This window comes from Epinephelus lanceolatus, chromosome 18 (genome assembly GCF_041903045.1).
Source record: "Epinephelus lanceolatus isolate andai-2023 chromosome 18, ASM4190304v1, whole genome shotgun sequence".
NCBI classification, from domain to species: Eukaryota; Metazoa; Chordata; class Actinopteri; order Perciformes; family Serranidae; genus Epinephelus; species Epinephelus lanceolatus.
The window spans coordinates 28,536,319-28,564,286 of record NC_135751.1 but is presented as its reverse complement, the minus strand read 5'-3'; the positions used below and the strand labels follow the sequence as shown (position 1 = coordinate 28,564,286).

Here is a 27,968-nt window from a genome sequence, read left to right as displayed (position 1 = left end):
GTAGCCTGGGTGCATCTGGTGACAATCTGGGATGCTGTGTCAACTTCAGCCTGTTAAATGCATCATGTCCTTTCAAAATACACTTCCTTTTTTACAGGAAATGTGTCTGTGTCCGCTACAAGAAACTCTTCAAAATCGCGTTCAAAGTCGTCCATTGCAGCTACTATAGTCCGGAGATATCGCTAGGCTAAATAAACAGCTGAGCTCTGTTCACAGGCTACGCTGTCAGTCAGTGTGCGGGCTGGAGGTTGGTGGAGCAGAGAGGGGAGGGGGTACCCGCTAGGTAGTGTAAGCGGGTTTTTGGAGTGCTCAAATAAACTGGCCTTTTTCCCGAACGCTACTCTGGTCTCCTGCTCCTGAGGGATTCATTTCAATATCGTAACATGGTTTAGATTTCTAAATAAACATTCACCTCGTCGCTAGATAGACCTACTCCTGAAAAACTTGTGTCTGCGCAAGGCTTTTTGTCCCTACGAGGCCACCGTCATTTACCCGATGGGAGGGGTGAGCGAGTGAGCCCTGCAATCTAGAATTTGACCACTGATGTCACTGTTTTCAACCCATTTTACACACTGGCCCTTTAATTTAATAAATAAACAATAAAATAATAAAATGAAAAATAGCAGGGTTTGGCTTAATATTGATACGGGAAGCAAACACCGGACTCCTGCGTGAAAGTCAGTGGTTGTTTGACCCATCCTACTCAGACTTTTCAGCCTCTTAACTTAATTGTAATGATTTTTTTTAATTTAATATACTTTATTAATCCCTCTGAGGGAAAATTCAATTTTTTCACTCTTTTGTCATTAACACACAGGTCCGAAATACACACACATGCACAAACAGGACCTATACATTGCTCAAGGGCACCGCGGCAGTGCCCAGGAGGTGAACTGGCACCTCTCCAGCCACCAGTCCACGCTCCGTAATTTGGTCCGGACGGGGACTTGAACCGACGACCCTCTGGTTCCCAACCCAGGTCCCTATGGACTGAGCTACTGCCGCCTTACACTGTTGTCTGGCTGCGTTTCTCCCTCTCTTCTTCAGGCATAGTTACGCACAGACAGGATGGCAAAGTACCTCCTCTAATTAAATCACAGCTCTACTTTGTAACCATGGTGGTTATGTTAAAGCATCAGTACCTCAGCTAAATGTATTTCACCAGTGTTTCTGACTGAGTAGCTGCGACTTGGGTGTTTTTCAGGGGCGGATTCAGTGATCTGGGGCCCCCAGACAAACACCATCTTGCTTTATTTTTCACCCTTTCTTTTACTGGGAATGTTGCTATTGGCAGTGGCAGAAGAAGAACTTAAAACTTTTAAGTAAAATTCTTAACATCAATAGTCAAAACTATTAAGACTACACAATAAAAGCCCTACATTCAGACATAATCATAAAATGCAGTGTATGCTGTAATACCTCAAGTTTAATATGCTCAGGCAGTAATCTTTAGGAACCTATAGGAAATTCTCACCATGCACAAAAGCATCTCAGGCACACAAGGACAAGCCATAATACCGAACCATGTGACCACAAACAGACCATACATTCACACATTTCTCCTGTCAGAGCACACAGCATTAGGATGTGACTGTAGTCGTATTATCAGAATCAACAACTGTTCTGTAATATAATGTGTTACTGAGCTCTTTTTGTCACAATGCTGCCGTTGCTTCCTGAGTATTATGTTAATCGGATCATAATGATTGGTGAAAGTGGTGATGTGTGTGTGTGTGTGGGAGAAAGTACCCTGCGGCACAACGCCATGACCGGGTGCAGCCCTGCAATAGATACATCTGACAACAGTGGTAACACATCATGTTTGTTACCCTGCATCATGCTCTCATTAACATAAAACAATATATGTAGCATGTGTTTGATAAAGTGCTAACGGTCTGTTAATTTGGTGATGACGTGAGAAGCGACTTGTCCTTCCAATGCTCCGGTTCCCATATGCATCACTGTTTATTGCCAAGAGCATAGGAATTTGCATCACCACTCACCCACACACTGTGATTAATTCAGCCATTATTTCGGATGCATCCTCGGCCCAAACTGGATTCCATGGCAAGTTAACAGCCTCCAACTCCTCCTCCCTATTTATTTGTGTCATACAATATTTTAGCATGTGACAAATGATGAAGCCCTTTGCAAATAGCCCTGGATGATACCTGACAGTTTGTGTTAGTTTCATAATCTTTCATTTTTCACACCGCACCGCAACAGTACACAAAGCAATTAATTTGGTGTTGTTAGGGAGCTGATTAAAGGACGGGGAAGACGAGCAGAAAGTAAAAATATTGTAACAATGTGTTTGAAGCAATTACAGAAACTGTCTTCTTTTAATTTTTCTGTTTTAATATGTTTATAGCAATTATGACTTTATCTTTCAGCCCGCAACTTAACTTAAACACCACAGACATTTAGGCTTTATAATTGGAAATACATTTAATTTCATCTTGAGAAGAAATCCCAGGACATGAGAAAATATATTACTGTGGCTAATTCACTATACTCAGCGTAAAAACAATATAAAAGATGATTTCTATGGGGATGGGAATATAAATACCCTCTGGAACTGTCAGTTTTTTCTGAATCCTGATCCACCACTAACACACATATAAATCTACTTTTACTGGTAATGATCAACACACCAAAATAGAGAGGGCTGGATGGAGGAATCTCGATCATAACCACCAAGTCTGGCTTCATTAGAGCCTCTCTGTGCTGCGCTGTTGGTTGACAGGTGTGTGGTACATTCCCTAGATCATTGCACAAACTGGACCACACTTCTGTGAGGACACTGGTGGAGGCAGGATCATTTTTTTGGTTCTGACTCAAGCTACAGAAACAGATATGATATTTCATCCCACATGCAGATCAAGGTCTGTTAGTTCCACAATAGCAAAGAGCCTGACGTAAAGAGCAGATTCAAAGGACGACAATGTATCCGTAAGAAACACCGCAGACCTAATCAGTTCACCGAGGTGACACCTATACACGCTAAGCTGTTTCTGCATTCACCTTGAGGTTAAAGTTTTAAGCAGTGCAAACATCTGAGCCTCGGGAAGTAACACTCTGAGGGAACAGGGGAATGTAAATGAAATTGACACAGAGGTTAAACTGTTAATGGAGCGTGTTTTTACAATTACCAATGCAAATAACTAGCATAACTGTCTTGTAAATGCATGTAAATAAGAGCCGTTTCATTTGCATAGAGGTGCACACCCGCCCCAACAGGCTGAGTCAGCACGGTCAACAGCGCTGAGAATACATGTTGTTCTAGCAGCAGGATTTATGTGTCTCACTGCCTTGTGTCAACTGTAGCTCTCATCTTAAAGTGACACTGTGTAGCTTTTGGAGGAAGAAATGACACCTTTTTTTAGGTAATAAAATGTGTCTTTACATAGTTCAGTATACTGAAATTATTTGCTGCTACAGCCTAACTTGGTGGTTACATGTAGCTTATGCTGGCTAATATTAGCTAATAGCAAACTTTAGATCGATATTGCTGTGTACCCAACATTACTGAGTCAGTTTGTTAGCTCTATGAGTCTTCTCTGCTTGTGCAACACTTCGCCCACAGTGGCTGCTCTTTAGCAAAAGATACATATACTCTTGTCCACCAAAATTTTCCACCAAATAGCACATGTATACAGCTTTTTTAAATGAGGTAAATCCCGTTAATAATACACGATAGATTACATTTTTTCCCTGGCGTGTCACGTTCAACGTCACAGACGAACCAGACCAATAACTCCAGATTCACTTCAGAAGATGGGGGGGCCAAAAAGTGTGTGTGAGATCAGAGCACAGAGCTGATGGTCAATGCAGGGGGAGCAGGTAGTGGGCCCCTAATGCAGCCTAGACCTCTGACTGGGCCCAGTTTACCTATTTGAGCCCGCACAATTTCTGTCCAAGCCTGACCCACGCCGCGGCAGCAGTTTTGAGACCAAGTCCAAATATGTATATAATATTTTATACACTGTAATACTGCCCAGATATATTTAATATTAAAACATTGATTACAAGCTAAGGGCTGACACGTTTCCTCACACCACTTCTCCTTCTTCTCTTACTTCTGTTGTCTTAGCTGTCTTTTGTCTCGTCCATGACGTATTGGCACAGCGGACTGCACACCACAGTGCATATAGTGCGCATGGTGGTCCGAAACAATGCAGCGCACAGAATATGATCACCTCTCTTCACTGCAAGTTACAAACATTTTTCAAACTGCTGGGGAGGCAGAAGCAAATACTGCCAACCAAGCCACCTTGTAGCCCCTCCTTCTCGCGCTTTATCTCTCTCCCCCGATTCCGTCGCACTCCCTCTCTCAGTCGCAGTCACCGCTCTTTACCCAGTTCAAGCCCTAAGAATTAATGAGAAATTAAAGCCCACTGGCCGGGTTGGACCCAGTTCTAGCTCAGGCAGAGACTCAGAGCTCTAATGCCGTAAACTGTATGGAGATGCCAGACAGATTCAAGGGGAAAACTACGGATAACAGATACAGAAAACAAGATAAAGAATAAAAAAGTAAGGAAGATTTAACTAGCAGTGCAGGCAAACAAAACATAGAAGAAAAATTAAACACAGTTTGACATTCAGAGATGTTAGAGGCCCCTAAGTTACAGCCACACAGCCATACAGCCGACACAATCAAGCTACACATGACAACAAACTAAGTGTGAGCAACATGTGGCCTGCTGCTGTTCATAAAATAACTAAGCAGACATGGCGGTCTACAACAAAAGCAGCAACAAACAACACTACTTTTTAAAAAGACCAGGTAGCCAGCATCTATAAGCCTTTATCATCACAAATAATAAATATAAAACAACTTACCAATGATGTTTTCCCCCACTGGCTGTCGGTTAGAATCAAATCCAGTAAAAGTTGCATGCAATACACTGTAGCCTACATGAAATGTCCAAAATGACCACTATCCAAACACTATATCCAGTAATGTGACCTGAGCTTACTGATCTTGATTTTTGCACTTTTATTGTGACAAAAAGCAGCGAGGGGAAGAGAAATCGGCCCACAGCAGATGCTAGTTTAAAACTCCCGGAACCAAATCGACGCAGAGTGGCGGTGCCCGATTAAGGGGGTACTAAAGTGGCTGAAATTGACAACATCTCCTTTCTGTGGAAGACATCAACAGAGTCTTACTTTTTATTTTTCGCAATCAAGACAAACTTTATACAAGATATTTAACTAAACAACAAACATGCATTTCCTGTCAGTCAGATTGGGTCCCTTTGGAAATGGAGTGATCCATGGGTCCAGGGCAGCCACACCCTCTCCACCTGCTTGCTTCCCCCTGGCCCCCCAGCTCCACCGCCCATGGACCAGACACCAGAAAATGGGTTAGTAAACAGTAGAAAGCAACATGGAAGCCAGTGAAAATGTCGCAGTACTTGTTTTTATAGTTTTCACTTATTCAGTCTTTTCTCTCAGACACGATGCAGACTAAATTTTGAATGATATCTGAGTGCTGCTTGGACAGAGACAGTATCTTGTGGTGGCCTGTCATTGCGTCACGCTAGCAAAGGGGCTAAAATAAGCGTGTCCACCCGGGTGTTGTATTTCTATCATGCTGAATGAAGCTGGAGCTGATAAACACCTGTGACTACTGCAGAGTCATTTGACCCGCGGGGAAATGCTGATTGGAACCTTTACCATTTAATACAAATGCCAGATGGTGTTGGTGGGTTTTGGTCAGGTGGGAAAGGGGCTATAGTCTCACTTTAGGGGGCTAGAATCATCGTTAGTCTGAGTCATTTGATTCACGATCTTATGTCTTTTTAATAAAAGAAAATAAATCTTTTAAAATACTTGGTTGTCTGCACATACTTCTCAACATGGAGGTAGCTGGGCCAGTGGCTGACAGTGCTAACAACTGCAACAGTGCTGACAGAGCTAACGAGAACCAGCAGGTGGGCGCTACGCTTCTGTGACGACACTGAAGGTCAGGATGGGGTTATCAGCGGTAAGCATCGTATCAGCACAGTACAGAGCAGCGGCAATAACATGCACGCTTCGCCGGACCATATACCTCAACAAAGAAAAGAGACGCTAGGATTACAACATGCACACACACACAGGAGTACTGTGACTTCATTCTTTGCTCAGGACGCCATTACTCCATATGTCTTTACATAGCAAATAGTTGTTTGTTTCCTAAATAATGCTCTGCATCATTTACAGCTCCTTTAAGTATTTACAGCAGTACTGTGAGTGCACGTCAGAGAAAGTGAAATGGGGAAGAGTGTGTTCAGGCCTGCACGTGAGTGTCCCAGGCAGCCTTATTAGTGGGATGGTTGAAATTCCAGAGTCCTGAGTCAGTCGGGGCTGCTCCAGCTGTGGAGACATTTCCTGGTGATGTCCAAACAGGTTCATTTGGACAAGAGAGGCCCGATAATCTCTCAGCTGCCCTGTAAACAACTGAAGAGAAGCCATTACATTCTTTACAGTCACATGTTCTTTTGCCACTAATTATTATGGAATAAGTCAAACAGTGTGTCTCTCACTCCTCACACTCCTTCGCTCAGCTCTAAACACACTCTCCTTTTTTGCTCTGGAGTTAACCTCATCCTCGCATTTCTCAAGGGCACAAAACTGCCATAGTAGCGTTCATTCACGATCACCGCCCCGCACCACTGCCAGTAAATGCCACAGAGATGGCTTTATCTCTGCATGTTTTGACTTCCTGTCCCACTGATCCATATGAGTGCGAGCCGTGCTTGCCAACAATCCCATCCTCGCACATTTAGACAGACGGGGGGGAAAAAAAGGAGCTTCCTTTTAGGGCTTGAGAATACATTAACCGTGTTGACAAAATATTTTAGTCTGTGCAGAAAGAACAAAGTGTACTCAAGCCTCGTGACTTAGTTACGAGTCAGAAGCTGCGTGGCCGCTCGTCACCGGGGTTTCTCTCTTTAATGTGTGTAAATGTTATTCATGAAAGTGTTCAAAGCATTCTGAGGTATAAGTCAGGTAAATCCAGACTGACTCTAAGTAGACAGAAAAGGTGTTTAGAAAGCAATAGCTATTTTTTCTCGGCAACAGAGGAGACTTTGTGGTGACGTGTTGGATAGAGATAATATGGATTAAGTAGTCGTGGAGGGAAAGTTTCATATGCTTTCAGTTCGGTTGCATTCCTCTCAACCCGGAGCATGTGCAGAAGAAGCACAACTGTCTTCTATATGTATTTCTGCGTGCGTGATTCTCCTCTCCAGTCATTCCCAGCATGCCCCTCTGTCTTTCCTGGCTACAAATCAGCCTCTTCTAAGCATGAACCCTCTCAGAGAGACCAGAAGATTCCTTTGTTGCTATAGCGTCCTCCCTCACACACACATACACGCTCACAAGTGATGAATAGCAGGTGTCCACCCCCCATACCTTCCCCTACTCTCCAATCCCCCACCACCACCACCACCACCACCACCACCACCACCACCACCACGAGTGCCACAGATCTGCAGATTGCACAGTGCTGATTAATCTCCACTTGACAAGCTGAGTCTGATTCATGTTGCTCGGACACTGCAGGAAGTTGCTAAATTCCTCACAATTACAAAGGCAAGTTGGGGGGTACAGTGCTGTCTTTGTGGACTCATGGATGGTTTTATGTTAAAAAATAGGTTCCTTTTATCCATTAATAGCAAATCTGATCCCCAAAGAGAAGCCATATTCAGGAAGTGTAATGAGCGTTTTTAATTGTGGGAACTGTCGAGGCCCCAGTTGCTGATTTTCCTCATATTTCTGAATGTAACACGTGGCATGTTGTGACTTGCTTCAACAGAACTTCACTAACTCTATCTTATCTTGAAGCAGTAAAGAGATGTGATCAGAACTAAATCCAAACAAAACAAATCTCTCTGTCTACCTGATAAGGCAGAACACGTGGAGCTAGAAATACCACCAACTGCAGAGCGACAGTTGATTTGCGTGTTAACCAGGATTATGCAGAGCTGCTTTGTAACACTGCTGGTTAGATCTCTCTCCCCATCCTGTAGCTGCAAATATCGTGGGGACCCGGTGGCAGGTATGGGAGTGTCGTGATAGACTGCACTGGAAAGCAAAGTACGTCACCCCCCCCCCCCCCCCCCCCCGAGAGGTGTGGTGAAGGAGGGAGGGAGGGGAGCCAGGGACGGGACGGTGTGTGTTTGTTTTTTGGTTCCTTTCTGCAGATAAGAGCAGCTGCAGTTTAAAGGGCTGGGCGCATGTGTGTCTGCTGGGGATATCTACAGTGTGCAAAGCAAACTGGACAACTCCCGCTATGCATTAGTCTGTTTGTGAATGTGTGTGGCAGTGTGTACACAGGAACGCAGTGAAGTGTGTATGTGGAGGTAGATCAGACAGTAGTGTATCTACTGGGACACAAAATGCTAGATGCACTGAAAAAAGAAGCCACCCTTAAGTCTTAAAAAAATATGTAATCTTGATAGTTAATACACAATAACCTTTGCAAAACTTAAAGGGATAGTTCACCCCAAAATCAAAAATACATATTTTTCCCTTTATCTGGAGTGCTGTCTATGAATCTAGATTATTTTGGTGTGAGCTACTGAGTGTCGGAGATATCGGCCGCATATATGTCTGCCTTCTCTTAAATATAATGGAACTAGATGGCACTCGGCTTGTGGTGCCCAAAGCACCAAAAATATACATCTAAAAAACTCAACAGCAATGTCTCTTTTCAGAAATCATGACCTAGTTACTCAAGAAAATCCACAGACCTTGTTGTGAGCAGTTTCATGTAGGAACTATTTTCTGTCTACTGAACTACACCCACCAACCAAATCACCACGCAGAAGGAAGTAGGTGTGTGCCATATCATCTCGTTCATGCTAATACTGGTATATTTTTTGAATATCATATGAAAAATTCATATTGTGATACTCGACGTCATGCTGTTACCCACGGCAACAACAAGCATGGCTGAAAGCGAAATTATTAGCGACTCTGCGGTGGTTCCAAAAAGAGGAGCAGCTTCAGTAGTGTGGAATAAACTGTGGCGTCCTGAATGTTTTATGAACAGCCCCGGACTTCTCAGACTCTTTTAGCGACTTAATGCTCAGAGGGAACTCACTCAGCAGCTCTTCCAGCAGCAGCACAGCGTCTCTCCTCTCTCGCTGTGCGCACACAGGAGTCAAGTGATTTTGTCACTAACATTTGGTAACATGAACCTACAAGATGTTCGCGTGTGCGACAGTTCTGGTATCATAACAGCCTGTCACAGGTTACAGCGTGATGATTAGAGGAGAAATGGCAGAGCATAAAGGTCCAGGTGGAAAAAAACCCCAGCTCAATCATTTAGGATTTTACTAAAACAAGGAAATAACCTGTTGATTTATATATATATAGATCCCAGGGGACATTGTTTGTATTTGGAGCTGTTTAAATGTGTAATTTGTGGTAGATTTTATTGTGTTGAACTATTAATATTGTATACAGAATCTGAATCTCACTCTTGAGTTAAGGCCCGAACATACTCGGGCATACTATAAGCGGAACGGACTCCGTGAGGAATGTCCGCAGTCATTCGGGCTTCCATAGTCGAGCGCACTTCCGCGTTGTAGTTTCCTGTAAAAATGTCCGTGAAAAATCCCCGCGATGTGAAAAATACATGCCGAGCAGTCACTGGTGCGCGGAATGGAGTCCGCGCGGCCGTAAAATCTGAGCTTTGCACACACAGACCTTGCGGACGTCCGCTTTGAGTCCGCGTGGACCTCCGCGGAGTCCGTTCCGCGTATGTTCCGCCCGAGTATGTTCGGGCCTTTACTGTTGTTGTTTACAAACTAAAGAAATGTGAGATCATTTTTGTTTAGTTTTTACTGAATATTTGAAGTAAACTGTAAAACTAAATCACTTATTTTCTTGCAACTCTATTTTCTTACATTAATAATAAAATATATATATTTTTCTGAATTTGTCATATCGTCCAGAATATAATTATCACAAAAATACTCTGAAATAGCGTGATATTATTATAGGGCCATATCACCCACCCTTAGGAGGACACATGCATCCACTCACTGATGAGAGGTTCGTGCTTGTGACAGCGGAAAATGTGAACATTAACAGTGTCCTCCTTGGTTGAGCTGTAACGTTAGCTAGCTCAGTGATGCTAGGTGAGCAGTAGTTGCACACTTCCTTTTGCACTGTAGAGAGTAGAGAGAAAATAGTTCCTACGTGAACATGATCTGTAGATTATCTTGAGTATCCAGGTCATGACTTCTGGAAAGAGACATTGCTGTTGAGTTTTTCAAAGACGTATTTTTGGCACTTTGAGCAGCACAAGCTGAGTGACATCTAGATCCATTATATTTGAGAAAAGGCAGACATTTCCAACACTTGTCAACTCACACCAAAACAATCTAGATCCATTAAAAGACACTGAAGAGGTAAAACATGTATTCTTGATGCAGAGGTGAAATGTCCCTTTAAGATCTAGCTCTGTTTGAATTAGCACGAGACAGTCAGCAGCTGCAGGGTGTATTAGTACAGAATATATCTGAATGAATGTAAACTGTTTCTTTCTGCCTACCAGCAACAGCTCATGTGTTCCAAATGGGTGTGTGAGCAACTGTTTAAAGCAACTGTGTCAGTGCCCTTGATACTCACTTAAGCTTCAACTGTGAGACCAGTCGACGCTGTTATCTCTCTCATTAATGTAAACTAGAAGGACGTGAAAGAATTTCTCAAGACATAAGCAATAAAACACAAACAAAGTCTTCCACGTTGGGTTGAAACCCTGTACGCTCCCCTGTGAGATACAGATAAGCTGCGGTGAAGTAATGTTCAGAGAAAAGCACAATTCCCTCAAGCTTATCATTGCTCAATCAGCTCCGTGCTTCCAGAAATAGACGGGGTGAGGGGTTCGACTGAGGCAAAGGACTGAAAAGCCATTAACTGTTTTTTGCTGAGGAGGGTGACATTACCATAAGGCCTCGTCCGGCTGGCTGGGACCACAAGCTGAGCTGAGCTCCACCTGTTTTTATGACAGGCGGAAAGGGGGGGACTGTGGGGGGTTGAGGGGTGCGCTTGGCACTGGATTAGCATCAATAGTGGCGCTGGCAGTGTTTCACTCTCACTCTTTCTCTCGTTCCCAGTCACACTGCTCCGTGCCTTTCCCATTCCCTTTTCTTTTCATCAAGCTTCTGTCTCTCTTTGTTTCTCTGTGCTATTCTGATCCCACTCTCAGCCTCGTCTTACTTGGATTTGCTTCTCACTGGTATTCTTAGCTCCATACTTTTAAGGCATTCACAGCCTCTATGTCACACAGCCTCCCTTCCTTCCTGCTCTGTCCTTCAGTCTCACCTGGGGACATGAAATTATTGTATCGGTGCACACAGTACAAATGTATTCTAATATGTATTTACTACTTTAAAGGTGTTGTATACAACATTCATAGCATATCTGTAATTGAAAGTCTGGGATAGTCTACATGTGCATAGTCTCAACATCCAGGTGGCGGCTAATGGTGCTAACTCAATAAACATCACTAGCAATAGCAACAGTGCTAACAAAGCTAACATTTTTACCTGTGGGGAAGACTAAAGAGTGGGCAGTACACTTCCCCGACTACGTTGTCATAACATTGGCTGTAACCACTGTATGATTGCAGTGCAGAGCAGCGACAATAAGCTAGCCAGTGCACTAAAATATACGGCTGGACCATCTCCTGCAACAAAAAACAGAGAAGCTCGGATTACAGCACACAGAAGCCCCTTTTACACTGCCTGTTCAAGGCAGGAATTTCCCGCCATTATTCTGCCGTGCCATTCTTTCTAAAAGGTACAATCGCAAAATGGCAGACAGAGTTGTCTCGACTTAAAGCCAGCACCAAAAGTAGTAACAGCGCCGAATTGATGTCGGTATAAAATGGAAAGCCAGCAGGACAGGAACCTTAGACGGTATGGGTGTGACATTTTCATTTTTTGTGTGTGACCCACCACTGGGAGATTTAAAAAGCAGCTAGCTAGCTGCAGTTAGCAGCTAACTCAAACAAGAACAGCAGCCGAAGAGGTCCATAAATTAGGAAACAGTGAGGTCCAGGAGCTCCTTACCCTCTGAGCAGATCAGCTGACATATCAGCTGCTGTAAAACAGGGGCGTTAAATGATTGTTATCGCTATGTTACGCCATTGTTTATTGTTTAGGAAGCGCTGTCAAAGCATTAATACATGTCACACTAGAGGCACACACTGTTGTATACATGTCATAGGCATCGGGTATTTTTTGCTTCCAGGACACTGACATGCTATCTTAAATCACACACTGGAGCAGCATGATGCCGCCATTGTTTGGTTCTGTGTGGTGGCATAAGTAAGGGGCTTTGTCACAGCCATAATCACACAATCTCTGTGTAAAGAGGGCTAGAGAGTTAGCTGACAGGGTGCCATTACATCACTATATCTGTTCATAGCATGTAGTTGTTAGCTGCTATGTTAACTCTCTAAATGTTGCATACAGCTCCTTTCACATCCCAACCTTTGTGTATGTAATGATAATGGACTCTGAGTGAACCTGCGCCTGTTTTATATACAGAAACCTGGCTCTGTAGTGATCAAATGTAATCAGATCACATTGTTATGATAAATACTGAAACGATAATCCGTTATCGTTAACAGACTACATTCCAGACGTAACCTCACCAGCCATGAATGCTTCCATAAATACAGTTTTACTGTAATTTCAGGCTGATAGAGAGCTTAGTAACATGCCAAGTATGATAATAATGTCATTTAAATGAGTGGAGGACAAACAAACTGATCTAGTGATGGTGATAAGCTTTGATGATTGCAACTACAGGACATCACTAGTCTCAACCTCATATGTTCTCTTGATTCTTTCCCTGTATAGAGAAACAAAAGGTGGATGAAGTGAGAGTTGATGTCTGTGCCTCCTCTATTTCTGTCTCTGTTATGCTAGCTCCACGTCCTAAATAGTAACGTACAGAAGACGCATAACAAAAATAGCAGAGCGGACAGTTTAGGGATGTGCAAAAGTAATAATCCATCAAAGGTGTTTTCAAAATGACCTGTTCCACACCCTGGGTGATTATACATGTACACAAACACCGAGTCACAGACCAAGATAAACAAACACACCCCCACCCGACTCTGTAACACTCACAGTATCAGCGACTGAGATAAACCCCGTCCTACACGCACACACATGCACACAGAGGCTGAACTTTACACAGCCTATCAAGCCCCAAGTGTATCAGGGGACACGCAGACTGACAAGCGATGATGAGCCGGCCCCAGAGGGACCGTGATATGCCAGCAGGGTCAGGGTGATTTTAAGTCAGCCCAGTGCTGGCATGATACAGTCCAACAAGCTCTCATCACAAGCAGCAGCAGTAACACCACAAAGGTCTCAACTTCAGCTGAGCGAACCCCAAACATCAGTCCTTACTGTGATGCAGCAGAGTCAGGTTTTAACTGAAATTATACATTGATTAGTGTCAGCGTGAACAATCTGACATGGAAGCCCCAAAGAACATAAGCAGCAAAGCTTAAGTCTTACTTTATGTGTTTAATAAATGTTTGGGAGACATTTTATAAGCACTTTCGGAAAGGCTGAGAGAGTTTAAATGAAATGAACACAATAAATGATTTAGTGGATGGCCTGTTTCAGTCCAGATGTTGCTTTGTTTTCCAGCCCCTGTATATCACAATACTTGTTTTGGAGGTACATGCTCGGATCTCATTGCATAAAAAAGTACTGCCAGTTATTCATTAACAGGGCACATCCTTGAGAACACTGGGTGAAATGTAACTGACCAGCTCCTGAACAGGTCTGACCACTGTTATCCACCCTTACATGATGTATTTTATTAAAGTTAATGAGTGACTGATGACTTCCTGTAAAGGGAGTTTTCAGTGTGGCCTCCCATCTACAAGGAGGTGATAGGGCAGAGGAATAGCACCCTGCAGCTGGTGGGGATTCTTGCATAAAAGCACTTCAGCAGATGCTTCGATTTTTACCTTGGAGCCTGTTTGCCTGACCTGTCACCCACAGTCTGCTGGACTGATGATGCAGACAGAGTTACTGCAAACAATTTAGCTTTCTCCCATGCCCCACTGAACACCATGGCATCTTAAAGGTACACTGTCGGGTCTGTGTTCTTCTACCTGCAAGGTTTGTGCTTGTTTATGCCTCTAAAATTAGCTGCATAGCTTAGCAGCCTGTGAGCTAACAGCCTTGTTGTACATATTTGGCCTTGCTTTAGTTTAGGAGATTATCAGGCTTGACACAATCACACTCCCAATATTCATACGTTATAATGATGCTTGACCCAAGGGCAACTGTTGGCCAACACTGCCTGCATGGTGTGAGCAAAGCTGAGGGTTTGTGGTGAGGCTTGTGGACTAATAGATCATGTTACAGGAAGAGGATATGAAATGTGTTGTATTTTATCATCTCATTTTTGACCTGTCCTATTGTGAGTGAACTCTCAGGAGTGTTTACTGAAGACATACCAGTGTACCGAACAGTGAAGTGAAATGAACATGGGCGTATTTTAAGAAAAACCTGATTGTTTTGACCTGAGGACAGAATGCTGGATCTGTCCCAACATGTTAGAAACCCCTAAAAATACTCTGCGTAACAACTGGTATCAACCAGCTCAGCCACAAAAACCAAAAGACAAACTGAACAAGTGTCATTATTTTCAAGCTTTTTAATACAAACTTAATAAACTATCAGTCCCTCTTAACATGTAAGACACTGACTCCAAATACTTTGTTATACCGTTTGTTTTTATCAAGTATTGCACAATGTAGGTACAAAATTAATATACGATTACATTTTGTCCATAATATAGCAAAAATCTTTAAACTCTTAACAGAAAATACAACTCTTATGTTTTTCAAAAAAGCAAATATTCTTAAATCCCACCACTACGGAATATTCTGTACACAATCTTTAGAATAGTCAATGTTTTTGTTGTTTTTTTATTTTTTTTTCAAAGATGGATTCATTTTTATAATTTCAATAAAAAAAGAAAACATAAAGTTGCTGCAGCCATCACAGATCACTGGAGTAGTAAAAAGATATAAATGCAATACCATGTCGTAGAAACAATAGATACTCTGATATTTTACAAACTCTGTACTAAATTAAATTATACAATTAGAAAAAAGACCAGGAAATCCCACTTATTTATGCCAATTTCTTGAAAAACAAAAATTGGCGGTGTCCAGTTATGTTTAAATACTGAAAGAGGCCATGACTTGTGGTGGTGTTTTTTTTTTTGTCTTTTTTTTATATCTTAAAACAGTCACATAAAAAAAAATTGTGCTTGGTTGGCAAAAGAAATAACAATGATGCATGTTGAAGTTTAGGTAACCAAGCTTGGACATCTTGTACTAAAGGTATAACTCAAGGGGGCAAAGTAATTCACCCTCGGGCTCATGCTCTTGGACTCGTAACATAGATCTTACAGGTGACAAGTCACTTTTTCCTTTTATCCATGACATTCTGTTCTTGTTTACATTTTTTTTTAATTTTTCAACATGTGCATTTGTGTTTGTTTCCCCCCTTATCACATTATCTCTGGTCATTTCTGTGTGAAGTAGTAGCTTAAGTAGTACCTTTACACGTACTAGTTGGCCATAACTGGCTGGAATTGCTGGTTAGAATACTGCATGTTGTTCAAGCTGAAATTCAAGCCATCCATAAGGGACTTGTCGTTAAGGCCACCGTAGGCCGCAAACATGTCGAAGGCATTGCTGTACTGCAGTGGGCTGAGGCTGAGCGAGCTGTCCCCAGGGAAGAGAGCACTCTGACTGCCCTGGCCCTGAAGGCTGGGGAACACAAACTCCTTGGCATTGGGGGACAGGGCTGAGGGCTTCTGGTGCTGCTGCTGCTGCACCCCGAGGCCCAACCCGTACAGAGAGTGCATGGAGGTGGAGATGGCTTTCTGTTTCAGGAGACTGTTCACATTCAGGCCCAGGTTGGTGGGAGAGGTACGTGCCACCTTGTTCCCAGCGCTGCTGCTGCTGTTGTTGTTGCGCCCGCTGCTCTTCATCTTAGTGGAGCCAAACTTGGTGGCGGCAAAGGTGGCTGTCGTGAAGGTTAAAGGCTGCGTGGAGCGGGGCATAAAGGTGGGGCTGACAGCTGCCGAGTGGCCGAAAGGAGGAGACGGCGAGGTGGAGCCCGGTGAGGCTCCGTTCACAGGCTCATTGATGGGCATGAAGACCTGTGCGTCTGGGTTGAAACTGTTCTTGATCTCCTTGTCCAGATCGAGCCCCCCACTGTTAGCTCCGCTTTCATTGCTGTCGTCGACGTACAATACTTTGACGGGCCCCTTCTCCCCGATCTGATAGGACACCTCGAAGGGGTCAATCCACACGCTGAGGTCCTGGGGCAGGTTGTTGCGGACATCGTCAATGTCCAGCCCGCTCTCTTTGGCTGCCTTCTCCACCACAGGGTCCACCTTCTCCCCCACGTGGATACATCTGAATCCTGAGCCCTTGTATGGCTTGTCTGGGTACCAGTGTCCCTCATATTTCTGCTTCAGCTGCCTCTCCAGCTCCTCTCCGAAAATGTTAACCCGCCGCCTCGGCAGCTTGTTATACAGGTACGAGATGATGAAGTTGAGAGCTACTTGGATTTCAAGCTGCATAGCTAACTGCCGAAGTTTACCAGGTGCGTGAAGATTAGGTGTGTCTGACCTTGAATGTGTCCACTGGGTCTGCTTTGTTTATCCGTGGTTGGCAACACAGATGCTCTCCAGGCAGGATGGCGAAAGCGACCAGTATTTGGATAAAACAGGTTCAAAAGCAAAAGTGCTGGTTTTGTAGAAGCGGTGTCCTTCCACAGGGTGTGATAATTTTTTTCCTGCAACAATAAACAAGAGAACAAATACCTCTTAATCACTCATGTCGAAATGTTTACATAAATTCATAACACATAGATCAGCTCAGCCTCTTTTGGCTATAGTGCAGACTTTAAAAAGGGGAGTGCAAGCAAAGTGTCCTTTAATTATTAACCGTCTGTCTAAGCACCAGTGCATGTTGCAGTTATGAAGCTGTGAGCTCAGATATCATCATGTCACGCAACAGTCAACCAAAGCAGAATTTCACACTTGGGAGGAAAATGTGCAGCTCTGGCAGAAACATCAACACAGAGCCCACTGATCTGGGATCGAGCCACACATCCTGTTCATCTGGCACACTGTATATTGTTTATGTAAATGTCAGAAAGTGGGTATTGAGCACGTTAACCTCGCACTAATACTCGGGAATCCTGTTACATAATAAGCCACTGGATAGCCTCCATATAGCAGGAGACAGGGAAACTAATGCGAGGTTGTTGCATTTAGGCCAATCGACTGAAGGTGATCAACTTAACCGAGGACATGCCTTGTCAATAATGCCTGCTGGGGGGGGGGTTAAGGTAGCCAGGAAATGATTTAGCTGGATTTCAAAGCCTACATTGGTGTCACTGGGGTGGTTGGAGCTCTTCCTATGTTAAAAACAATGTGGAAATAACATTAAACGCACCATGGCTACACCCATATGTTTGGCAATTTAACACAACATGTTGAAATACTCAAAGGTTGCAACATAACGTTAAATAAAATGTAAATGACAAACTAGAAAGCAGATTTTAAGGAAATAGGCAGTGCTGGAGAGCTGAATTGAAGGATAAAAGCTTAAAATATATAAAAGTTGATTATTTGTTAATCTAATAAGCAAAATAAAATCTGCACAGGGGTTTAACTGCAACATTAAACGCCTCCCTCATTAAACTGCCCTCGAAAGCCAAGAGGAGATTCCTTGCTGTTGCGAAATGGCTACAGGTCCTTAATCATCTTACCAGTTTAGTAAAGTTACATGAGATATTATTGCAGTTTTGTGATACACGCAACACTCTAATGACTATAGCAGTCTGTAAATGACACCAATGAAAATTAACACCAGCATAATATGGTAGGCTGCAGTTTAAATTACCGAGCTGACGCATTTAGTGTCTCACAGGGGATATCGTTGTCATATTTTTGATCTGAAATAAGAAAAATAAGGACTACACACACACACACACACACATACTTTCTATCTCTCGCACACACACACACACACACACACACACACACACACACCCCTCCCTAACTTCGTGGACTGACGCAGCAAATCAGCTTAGTAAGTACGAATACAGCTACAGTACGACAGCAAGCACAAATAAACACTTAATGATATAATATAAATGAATACATGGCAAGAAAAACAAAATGGCGGATGAGAGATACTTACTTTTTTGTAAAAAATAAAGATTCTCAGTAGTTCTGAAGTACCGTTAGTTAGTGCAAATAGAAAAAAAAAGTATAAATACTTTCTTCACATAGAATATATTATCAACGTTACAAAAAAGTATTCCAGTACATGTACATGTCGGAGGATTGGCGTTTGCTTCGGTTTCGGTTTTTAAGATTATTTTGCAGTTTTTTTGTTTTCCTCTTTTTCAGCAGGCTTTGCAGAGTAGCTCCCGCCTCTCCGGGAGTTTTGCTACTTCGTCCTCGTCCTGGTACAGCGTCGCCTGTATTTATAGCTTTCCTCCGCCATGGGCACGAGGTAGGCGGTGATGCGGTTTCAGAGGTCAAAACAATATGAGCGGCCGCGATTGGTCCGCGGCGCGAGTCCCGCCCCCTGAGAAGCGGCCGAGTCGGGCGCTGATTGGCTGCGCGGAGACGTCAATCCGTGACATATGATTCTGTGAAATGGGAGAGACGGCTGTGATGAGCGCTTGCGTCAGAGATAACCTAGGTCTGTGCTGACAGAAGGCTAAAGTGATTATTCTAAAGGCAGAAACGAATTATATAAATACACATTTCACCCTTTTTATCGCTGTCGTGAATCAAATACTTTATTTTGATGTGAATATATCGTGTAGCAGATGCTTTGCAGGCTACACCATGTCTATTTTTACTGATAAAAGCAGCTCTAACCACTATTATTAGACAAAATGAGCGACACAGTGCCATCAATTGATTTTCCTAAACACTGCACACATGACTGCTGCTCTTTCACAGCCTGTTTCATGTTTACACCGCACACTACAGCTCTGAAAAGACCATTTCCGGCACTATACTCTCATTTATATCACACACTTCCTCTTTGTGACCGGTTATTCTTACAGGACCGTAGTCATTCGTGTCCTGTCACTGAAAACTGCAGGAGTTATGATGGATGTATACAGCCCGAGAGGAGATTCCCTATAGCGGAACAATACAGCTGGCAGCAGTGTGGGTGGTGCTGAATGCTATCTAGAAAACACAGGCGCTGATTGGTCTAAAACGGGGCAGGAGCCCTACGGTGAATGGTGTGCCCGTATCTAAGGTGCTGATGTAGGCTGCTCACGTCATTGCTCGGCTGAACGCACGTTGTTGCCAAATTTAAAGTGCACCAGCACACACATAGTTGTGTGTTCATGATATGAAGTCACTGCTGTACAATGTCAGTGTAACTTTATGTCAGTGTTTGTGTTGGAAAGTGGAAAAATCCTGGGCTGTGTTTTGATTTTTATAATGATTATAATGATTATTGTAACACAGAGGAAGAGTGAGTGTTATTCTAGTCATAGTATTTGTTATCAAAGACCTTATAGACAGATAAATATTGATTTATTGTCTCCAAAGCTTTGCTGTACTTTTCTATTCATATCTCTCTGATAACATTCAGTATTAGAGTCTTTTGTCATCCCAGCAGCTGCCTGTAATGGAAACAGGAAGGCTGCCGGTGCTGACAGAGTGGACTTTTAGACATTCCTCAAGCACTTAGGTTTCGCCAAGCAGAGTCATGTGCTCGCTGTGAGCTGTAAATGTGTGCGAAAGGGCTCCCATGGAAAGTGCTGCGGGGATTAAATAGGCAACAGACGACAGATCAGGCAGAGGCAGAACAGAGGAGAGATTATATGGATTGACATTGCCCCGTGGATTCAGATTCACGATCGAGTTTAGAGTGGGGAAGTTGGGTGGGAGAGTGTGTCGGCTGCCAGCGAGCACTGCAACTTCCACGGTCCTGGCAAGGCATTCTGGGTTGTTTACTGGAAACAGCTCAGCCCGATCTCATGTCTCACGTCCTCCACGGATCAAAACACATATAGACATTCACTGGTAGCTGCTTTTTATGGAAGTTTACATCATGGGCACGGCCCCTGGTAGGGTGTAAATTGTGGTGTTTGTAGTTGTAACAAGCAGCCGTCACCTGACAAAGCAAGGTCAGCAGCCATAATAAGACATGTTAAGACTCCTATATTGTCTTAGGGGTGTAATCCTCTAATGTATCCTCCACCCAGTGCTGCTTCTGTCACTTGTGCTTATGAAGGACTGCACTGTAACACCCTAAGATCTCTAATCCCCCGGTAGGTCTCAGTCGGAGTCTTTGCTTTGACTCCAGCTGAGAATGTGGGTTGAGGGAGAAATTAACTTTAATGAGTAATTTGCAAAATGTTGTAGCTCATTTTCAGTGTCTTGTGAAAATCTGACTCGTGAGGGCTTTGTTGAGCTGTTTTAAAGGACAAGTTCGGTATTTTTCAACCTGGGCCCTATTTCCCCATGCGTATGTGTGCGTATGATTTATAGGTACAACTCGTTCTAAAATTGGTTCAGTATTGAGGGAGGCGGATGCAGCCGGCAGCCGCGAAACGAGCTAAAACGGTAACGGGGGCAAATGCGTTCCGTATAAGTTTGCGCATTAAAAGTGCTTTTTTCCGCCACTGACTGGTTCAGATCGCCAGTGCTATTTCTGTAAATAGCATACTAAGCATTTCGAACATTGTTTATATAACATTACCTCCACTGTGTCTGTAGCTCTCTCTACTCGTGGGACAGCCGTTTTCTTGAGGAAGAGGTGTTTCGGGATTGGATGTCTTCTCTTCTTCGGCTGGCAGTAGTCATGTTGGGAGAAGTGAGCACTGCAGACCCGATGGTCTGCAAGGCACAGTGTCTGGAGAGGAGTGTTAGCATCCATTTGTAGCACAACTAGCCACAACTTCAGCATCTCGCTGTCCGACAAAGGCAGCCTATGAAAGCTGTACGGGGTGTTGCGCGACATCCTGTTCTTGCAATTTGGATAAGCACAAACACGAACCATTGTTTTCAATCGATGCAGTAAAACTCTCAACTGTACTCCGGGACAACCAGCGCCACTCTGAGCGGCGCTCAGCATGGCTCCTGTGTTTTCTTCCGGCAACAAGCAAAGCTCTTGCGAGATGACGTCACAGCCGGGAGGAGGTGAAGGGTCAGGGAAACGCTTAGTATGCTATTTACAGAGATAGCACTGGCGATCTGAACCGGTCAGTGGCGAAAAAAAGCACTTTTAATGCGCAAACTTATACGGGACGCATTTGCCCCCGTTACCGTTTTAGCTCGTTTTGTGGCTGCCGGCTGCATCCGCCTCCCTCAATACTGAACCAATTTTAGAACGAGTTGTACCTATGAATCATACACTCACATACACATGGGGAAATAGAGCCTAGGTTGAAAAATACAGAAGTTGTCCTTTAAGGCTTGTTTACACCAAGGGAATACAACACCGACCATATCCTGATATTTACTGATCCATTTACATTTATCATCAAAGTGAATTGAATGTCACCATAAAAAAAGCATTGCATAAGCAACATTTGTCACAAGGCCTCATTCTTATGTCCTTTGTAATAAACACAAGCTTGATCTCGCCCTGACAACAGAGGCTGTCCTCCTTGGCTGCTAGCCTGTGACATAAACATATAGGCTCCTGTGATAGGACCATAAGCAGAATTGTGCTCCGCTGCAGATGTGTGACGGAGCATAATAGACCTCTTCCGCTTTTCTCTGAACCAGCGGGGTGAGAAAAAAAAAATCATTGCAATAATGAGAGAGGAGGAACAGAAATCACGTAAGTGTTGAAGGCTTGTGATTACAGAATTAATTGCTGCACAGTGTTTATGTTCAGCGTTATACAGCGGTGGCACACAAACCGAAAAAGGGCAAGTGACACACAAGCAGAGGGGGTTTTTCACACACTGCCGCTTCCATGTCTGTCTCCCCTCCTCCCTCTCCTTTCATCCCCCCCTTGCCCTCCCTCTTTCCAGCTCAGACGAAGAGCCTCAGACGTCACTGGTTGTTATTACTTAACACAACTCTGCAGAGCGCCCTGGGCTCCTCGTAATAGACAGATGCTTTGCTCTCCCTTTGAAGAGTAAATGAGGCAGCGGGTGAGACATGCAGCGAAGGAGACGGAGAGAAAGGGAGAGGAATACCGTGGGTGCAACACTGGCACTGAGATGTGGAGTTTTATTTTGTGTTTGTACTGCCAAAGTACAGATTTATTCCAAACTGAGATGTAGACAAAAAAAGTGATAATCTTGAAAAATACTCTGAGCAAGAAAGTAAAATTACCCAGTGTGCAAAAATAACACATCACTGCAAAACTACATTCATTTATTTTCCTTTTTAAGGAAAAACATGTGTCTATACAGGGATCTGCTAAGTGATTTTTTTTTCTCTTAACCGATAGTGTTGACAAAATGTACAAACCTTCCCTGTGGACTGGCAACAGGATGAAAAGGCTAATTATCTTTAGTAGTAGGTAGATATCAATTAGGTGGGGAGACTAATCAAATCAAGCTCAGTGGGTAGACTGCAGATTGTTTGGTAGCATGAAAACACAACAGAGTGCTGCAGGGATGTGAAACTGCTTCATACAGTGTTTTAACCAGTTTAAATCAGCAGGTCTGTTTGATTTGGAGAGGGAGAGATGTCTGCGGATAATTTGGCTCCCAGCAAAACCTCCTAAACATCTGTATCTTAAGTTATCTAAGAAAAAAGGTGGGCGCAAATGTGTCTGCCCATTTCTGAAATGTCAAACAGCGTCGCAGATACACTGATTTGTAATGTTAAAGTGTTTTTACTGGTTGGTCTGTTTGTTTTGGAGAGGAAGAGACCTCTATGGGTAATTCTGCTCCCGCTGAGAACCTTCTGAACAATGAACACTAAAGGGATTCTAGCTGGTAAAGTGGGATTTATACTTGTGCAGTGGTGTTTCTGTGTCACTCTGCAGTTACACCTCCAAAATTAATTCAAAACACGCCCAAAACACACATTAAACATGGCTTAATGTGTAAAATGAGAACTTTTTTTTGTTTTGTTTTGTTTGTTTTGTGTAGTGTAGTGTTTTTAATGTACTGTGTAGCTGATAAGAAACAGTATTTCGTTTCTTTTTGTATGTAAATACTCAGGGAAATGACAAATGAAGTGAATCTGAATCTGAAAAAACATTTCAAACACAAGTCCATAAATCAGCTTCACTATAACTCGCAGCATTCACAGACAAACACTTGTCTTTATCTGGACACATTTTCCCCACAAATACAACATGCTAACGTTATTAGCACGAGCCTATGGCATTTTACATTGTATGAATTAGCCTTGCAGCTAGGGTACTTTTCCTCTACTCATATGAAGCCAGGGACAACAGCAGCATTTAACAAAGGTAACGTTACGAAATTCAGCTCCATTACAACTCACAAGGTTCACTGACAAAACAACTGTCTTACACTAAACATGTTTTCCAGACAAATACAACATGCTAACTTTATTAGCACAAGCCTATGGCATTTTACGTTGTATAAATTAGCCTAGCAAATAGCAGAGATTTCCTCTGCTCATATGAAGCCAGGATAAATCCCACTCAAGACCTAAAATGCTATTTTGTGGAGGCTTTATTGTCTTCACAATTTATTGTTTCTCATCTGTGAAATTAAAGTAAATAAAAGCTTAGTTTCCACTGAGGGAAATGGTCTCAGCTTACAAAAATAGACAGAAGGTCTGCGTCACTGCATTCTCTGAACCCATCGGCTGTATTTGGCGTCTGACTTCCAGCAGACGGCGATACAGCCTCTGGGGGCAGACCCCCGATTTTTTGGCATTCCGGTTTGATTAGGGCGGAGGAGGCGAATTTCCATTATACAGAATATATTTAGTAAATATGCTGAACCATTGCGATGGATTCAGAGTTTGCAGTGACGCCAATTATTTTCTGCCTTGTTAGGTCACCGCACGGACCGTTTAACCTGGTAACGACTGCAGCCGGCTCAAACATGATTGGTCAATATCACACGGACTACAAACAGCCTACAACTGGAAACCAGGGCTCTTCCGTTCTTCTTCCGGAGGCAAGATCTCCGGGGTTTGCCTACAGATTCTACATTCACTGAATGTAGAGTCTGTATATAGAGACTAGCGTCACTGTGACGTGTAGTTACATTTCTAGAGAGGTGCACATCAGGCTATGGCGTAGAGGACGGCGTAGGCTCTACATCAACGCAGAACCTACGCCATAGGTACGGCGTTAGTTCAACACAGGAGTATAAATCCCACCTAACAGTTTCAGCTGGTTATAATCTGCAGTCCTCCCCGCAAGTTGCCACTAAATCCCCCTAATTCTTACATACATAACCTTTTACCTTCTGTTAACCACAGACCATATTTCAGGCATCTTACCAAAAGCCCATTCATAAACCCACTGAAATCGAGATGAGGGAACTGGAGGTGCAAAATGCTCATCCCTGCGTCACTCTTTATCCAGAATCCATCAGCATCAGGTAGCATTAGCAGCTAAAACTTCACTGAACCTCAAACAGCAGGACACAGTCAGGGTCCTTCAGTTTTAATTTAGTATGTATGCTGAAGATTGAATCTAAAAACACTACTCTTTCCTGCAACCTTCAAATAAGTCAGTGCCTCAGTTATTCTGTCACTGATACATGAGATGACCAGCCTGCTATAAAATCTCATTAACTAAATTTTACGAGTGACTGGGTTTTTTACACCAACATTTTACGGTGTTATCAGCAAAGGACAAGTTGTACTCTTTCTTTGCTCTGGAACAGTCTGTAAGCCGTGGCTGCCCATTAAACATCACGCATCAGTGACCCACGGCGAGCCACATGGCATGCATACACACAGAGGATTTACATGGCACGGTATATGTAAATACAGAGGTTATGTTATCAGTTGTCACGACAGCAGCCTAAGTACTTTTTCCTCCCGCACAGTCGCCTTCATAACCCACCAAGGCTGTTACATAATTCATCAAATGGCAGCCCACTGGGGCAACATCAATAGATCCATTCGCCATCTGCAGAGAGAGAAAAAAAACAAGGCTGAAATGCACGACTATCCTGATATAACCAACTTTAAGCTGTGTGAAACGGCTCGTTATTGATTTATGGTCAGTTACAGACACATGAAAAAAGGGAAACATGTTCCTTCTAATTATTTGATGAGCCATGCAGATTAGTCCTGCTATCTCTGAAAAGGAAAACCTTCTAACCCTCGACTGGATGTTGAATACAGTTTTAATTACTGGTTCTCTGCTGCATTTTGTGATGCTGCGTTCAGCTGCTTCGGTACATTCTGCCCCATCTTTCTCCTCTTTCTTTTCAGTTTGACCTTGTGGCCCTGCTCAGCAAAAACAGTAGAGTACGCTTCAGCTTTAACCTCCAGGCAGAGAAAACACAACCGAGTGGACTCATCCCTCAGGACTCATGAATGCGTTGTCAAGTGACTTCTTTTTAAAGCTAATTCTCTTCCTTTCTCCTGATTTTGTGGCTCCAGCACGCTGTGACTCCGTGCATTAAAAGGCAGGACGAGGGAGGGAGGTAGTCAATAGAATAGCTCTGTATGTACTCAACTGAGTGCAAGCACACACACACACACACACACACATCCCTCCCACCCCCCACCCCTCAGGTCTCTTTGCCCATAAACTGTTTGAGATGATAGAGCGACACCTCCCGTGCCTCAAGGACATGGAGAATCAATTTAGTAATGAGACGTGGATAGTTGATGGAAAGATAAGAGAGAAGTGCCAAGGTATTTTTGATGCATCAGTGGCAGTGAAAAGACACGTCGCTCTGTGTGGTTTACTACCTGACATTATGTTGATTACCTTACATGTTTTTTATTCTGCACGCTTCTGTCTCTCTTTCTCCAATCATTCGTGGGTTTTTAATGCAGGGCGCTCCATTAGTATGACAAAACAGTAGCTCACAGTGTGCATATGATCTGGCCGAAGGGGTGGAAGATACCCTGTGTGGACTTGTATGTGTTTCACATCCTCTGGACGAGCTTTAACAACAGGAGTGGTTGTGCTTCAAGTTAGCAGTCAAAATAGTAAACAAAGAGAGAGCAGTAGACTCTCTGCAAGAGGAAGATACTTTATTAATCCCTCTTGGGAAAATTCAGTTTAAAAGAGCACGCTGTGTTATGACTTACTGACTTACCACAGTCAGTTTGAGTATATGCACTCTCAAGAATTTAAGACCTGGTCTTAGATTCTTCATTCATTCATTCATTTTCTGTAACCGCTGATCCTATTAGGGGTCTCGGGGGGGGGGCTGACATTGGGCGAGAGGTGGGTACGCTCTGGACAGGTCACCAGACTATCACAGGGCTGACACATAAGCCCTTTTTAGATAGGAATTGTGCAAATTTGCAGGAAAGCCCAATCAGTCTTTTTTCAGCATTGGTAGTATAAAAACAAAATCGGGGAGTGCAGCAAAATGCCGCCTACCTACTTTTGTTTATACAGAATGTGTCTTTTTCGGGGCAATGGGGGGCGTGAGCAAGTAACAAAACGTGTAGCTCAGCGTGTGACGTAAACAGTGACGTGGGAGGGAAGCCACGGCTGGTCAGGTGGCGATTCTCTCATAAGTTGGCTCGTTCTTTATTGTCCCCGTCATCTGACAGTTCATGGCCTCTTGGTTTGCCAGGACAAGGAGGGCGTGCAATTCCTTGTCTCCCCAGTTGTTCATCTTTACAGTGTCTGTCAGGTTTGCGTTTCCCTCTTGCTACTCGCTGCTCATTCCTGCTATCAGCTGTTTCCTATTTATCCACCGCCAGTGGCTTGCACGTGTGGCGTCATCAACAGCTCCTCCCACAAATCTTCAACAGCCCCTCCCGTTGCGGAAGGCAATTGGCAAAAGAAAATTGGGCGCCTCGGATCAACTCGCCTTTCCGCCTCTGTGTGTATAAACGCTCCCAGCTGGCTGGCAAATCAGCCCAACATTCACGGAAAATCTGGCAGAGTAAAAGGGGCTATAGAGACAGACAACCTTTCACGCTCACATTCACACCTACGGGCAGTTTAGTCACCAATTAACCTAGCATTCATGTCTTTGGATTGTGTAGCCATCCAAAGATGAGATGGTGAAGCCTGAGCACCTGGAGAAAACCCACGCTGACACAGGGTGAGCATGCAAAGTCCGCATAGAAGGGCTCCCCCACCCCATTTTCGAACCAGGAACCCTCTTGCTGTGAGGCGACATGCTAACCACTGTACCACCATGCCACCTTATTAGATTCTTACTTTTTTTAAAACATAAAAAATACTAAAAATTAGGTAATTCCTTCACAAGTTTTCCTGAGTTAAAGAATGTTTCAATGTGTTGTACATTAGAGTGCAGCATATTCCTGTTGTATTTTGACCTCCAGCCAAGAGAGTAGTAACTGAGCCTGACCTGAACCTGACCGGCATTCCATTTTTTTTACGTCCAAAGTGACCACAACACTGCTAATGATGACAGTTACACATAAACGAAATTAACATAGGCGAATATTCACCTACAGTACTGTTCACTTCCATTCAGTGCAAGCTAAGGTTTGAATAAAACTTTCCCTGCCCGTGGCAAAGCAAATTCACGTCTTCAGTCTCAGCCTCAACCAGTAGCAAAGAAGCATGTGTAGAGGAGAGATTGATTGTTGCCTTGTCTAGCCAGCTGATAAGACCCTTTTAGGGCTGACATCACAATGACGTCATAGCAACGATAACAAAACAAACTGGAGGAAACCGTTCAGTAAGATTGGCATAGTAATCAACCACAAAGCTTCAGCAATCCATCCACTGAGTGGGAGCATACGGGTCGGCCAGTCTGGTCCCGTTGGTCAATGTTTACTTATTATCTTGC

The 27,968-nt window shown here is 43.5% G+C and overlaps 1 protein-coding gene and 1 long non-coding RNA gene across 7 annotated transcripts in view; one reads left to right on the top strand and one right to left on the bottom strand.

Annotated features, from left to right (window-relative positions):
- Nucleotides 1-27,968, top strand: part of LOC144458584 (uncharacterized) — a 179,578-nt gene that overhangs the window by 59,733 nt on the left and 91,877 nt on the right. Inside the window, exon 2 of one of the 6 annotated variants that reach the window (XR_013487962.1) lies at nt 5,248-5,366. The exons of 4 other annotated variants lie outside the window; for them this stretch is intronic. This is a non-coding gene — a long non-coding RNA (uncharacterized LOC144458584). Of the gene's footprint in view, nt 1-5,243; nt 5,367-27,968 lie in introns of all 6 variants that reach the window. One more of the 6 variants, XR_013487961.1, reaches the window with a different exon arrangement.
- Nucleotides 14,680-18,621, bottom strand: tob1a (transducer of ERBB2, 1a). Its single transcript, XM_033645398.2, has 2 exons — nt 18,272-18,621; nt 14,680-16,856 (listed from the first exon to the last, which is right to left on the bottom strand). The coding sequence occupies exon 2, from the start codon at nt 16,639-16,641 to the stop codon at nt 15,619-15,621; it is 1,023 nt and encodes a 340-aa protein (XP_033501289.1). The 5' UTR covers nt 16,642-16,856; nt 18,272-18,621; the 3' UTR covers nt 14,680-15,618.

Excerpts from the sequence above, each read along its gene's own strand:
- tob1a (XM_033645398.2), bottom strand. The coding sequence starts at position 16,641 with ATGCAGCTTGAAATCCAAGTAGCTCTCAACTTCATCATCTCGTACCTG.